We start from the raw sequence: 2,154 nt of genomic DNA on the forward strand, positions 1-2,154 counted from the left end.
TTTCAGAGAGAAATATTGTCCTTTTTACTCCACCACCTTAATCTGACAGTTTTAGGCTACTTACTACAAATCATGATTTTTGTACACAAAACACATGTAGTTAATAAAATAGAATGTTTTATTATGAATTAAACTACCCAACAATATATAGGCCTACAAGTCCAGCTAAATTGATTTGGAAATCGATGATTGTTTAAAAATGGCAGAGAGTAAATTTTCCTGATGTTACATACATACTTTTACTTTAGTTAGAGTATTTTTACATTGTGGTATTAGTACTTTTATTTAAGTAAAGGATCTGTCATAGGCACTGTGGCCTTGCCTATGACATACAGTATATATACAAAATATTGGGCTAAGTGACTCCTGATGAGGGTTGACTGTGTAAAAGAGCAAAACCTAGTTATTGCAATATCTTGATTTCTTAAATCCTTAATCTTAAAAACTTCATCAGGTTCCCAGATTAAGTTACTAAGGATTTTTTCCTGAGCAAATTTGCAACACACAGATGAAGGGATTGTAGTATTACTATTGCAGCTTTGTGACACCATGAAAGAAAAAAACTATTTCTCAAAACGGTTCGACCTTGTTTCTGAATTAATTAAACCCAAAGTCTGACTGATAATATAATTACTAAGCCTATAGGAGCTGGCTGCCACAGTTTAACAGCAGGCTATTTTTCAAAATTTCAATATAAGTGCACATTATTGAAAAACTGTGTCCTCCTTTTCTAAGCAGCCTGTCCTTACGTTCAGTCCAAATGCTTTGATGAAAAAAAAATGGAATAACCCCCTCATTGTGTGCTGACCTCTTGGTTGGTCTTCCTCTCTGAATTTAGAGCTTCTTGGACGTTGTGAAGTTCAGCCGCATGCCTCCTCATCACCTCCTCTATCGCCTTACGCACCTGCTCCTTCAACCGTTTCCTGTCCTCCTCAGCCTTCTCCACCAATCTTTTCTTTTCCTCTTCCAGCTTGTGCTCCACATTGGCTCTCTCCACCTCAACCTGTTCAATGTTCTTGTCTAACTGCGAGTGAACGCGAACCCTTTCGACCTCCAGTTCCTTCCTCTGCCGGTCGACCTCTTCCTCCTTTTCTCTCTTCAGACGTTCTTTCATCCCTTCCACTTCTTCCCTCTCCTCCTCTCTCTCTCTGCGCAGTCTGTTTATGTCCTTCTCAAACCTTTCCTTTTCTTGTTCTCTTTCCTTCTGTAGGTTTTCTCTCTCTTTTTCTATCTCCTTCTGCAGTTTGTCCCTCTCATCATCGGCATGTTTTTGGATGCGACGCAGCTCCTCTGTCTGGGCTCTTACCATCTCAGAACGCAGACTGGACAGGGCCTCAGCATGCTGTGAACACATACAATATATGTTCAATGCCCACTTTATTGGGTACACCTGTACAATGTAATGAAATTCAATAGCTTTTCATTGTGTGTGTGTGTGTGCGCGTGTTTGTGTGTGTTTTTCACCTGGCGTATCTGCCGAGCGTGGTCGCTGTTTCTGCCACTGCTCTGCAGTTCCAGCTCTCGGTTCCTGCTCTGCAGACGGCTCACCTGGCTCCTCAGTTCTTCCACTTCAGCACAGACACACACCTCACAGCCTCCGCGGTTTAGCAGCTCCTCTGATACACGCGCACACACACAGAGAACACATACCAAATCAACACCAACAAACACTCAAGTGAACACACACGTGCACGAGCGTGTATTGATTGGTTATGCATTATAGAAGCAGAATGGATTTGCAATACTGTTTGAGGAAGCCCCTGAAACAGAAATTATTCTCATGCAATGAATAAAATTGAGGGCATTTTTGCTGACTGGGTATGATGACACTTTGATGAAACTGTTTGCCTTTATGGCGGATGAATAATGTGCTTTTGTTGCATTTTCTGTGTAATGGCCTGAGGTGAAAACTTAATTAACGCTGAGTCAGAATGAATAATAGAAATGCACTGGGCTCCGGCAGACAGGTAAGAAGACGGGTGGACACAGACTGCAGACTACCTGCTCTGCTCTGCAGCTCGTCTTCCTGCAGCAGTAGCCTCTCCTTAGCAACTGCAAGCTCCTCCTCGGCCCGTTTAGCTACGCCTTCTGCCTCGGACACACGCCTTCGATCCAGATCCAGCTCCTCTTCCAGGTCCTGGATTGAGGCATAAA

At 42.8% G+C, this 2,154-nt stretch overlaps 1 protein-coding gene across 2 annotated transcripts in view; it reads right to left on the reverse strand.

Moving 5' to 3' along the window:
- The window catches only part of fam184b (family with sequence similarity 184 member B), a 23,543-nt gene that overhangs the window by 12,098 nt on the left and 9,291 nt on the right, over positions 1-2,154 (reverse strand). For both annotated transcript variants that reach the window (XM_032531218.1, XM_032531209.1), the window contains exons 4-6: positions 2,002-2,137; positions 1,465-1,616; positions 809-1,342 (exon numbers count right to left, since the gene is read on the reverse strand). In XM_032531218.1, coding sequence (XP_032387109.1) covers positions 809-1,342; positions 1,465-1,616; positions 2,002-2,137 — 822 coding nt within the window. The remainder of the gene's footprint in view (positions 1-808; positions 1,343-1,464; positions 1,617-2,001; positions 2,138-2,154) is intronic.

The sequence above is a fragment of the Etheostoma spectabile genome, chromosome 2, assembly GCF_008692095.1.
Source record: "Etheostoma spectabile isolate EspeVRDwgs_2016 chromosome 2, UIUC_Espe_1.0, whole genome shotgun sequence".
In the NCBI taxonomy this organism is placed as follows: domain Eukaryota; kingdom Metazoa; phylum Chordata; class Actinopteri; order Perciformes; family Percidae; genus Etheostoma; species Etheostoma spectabile.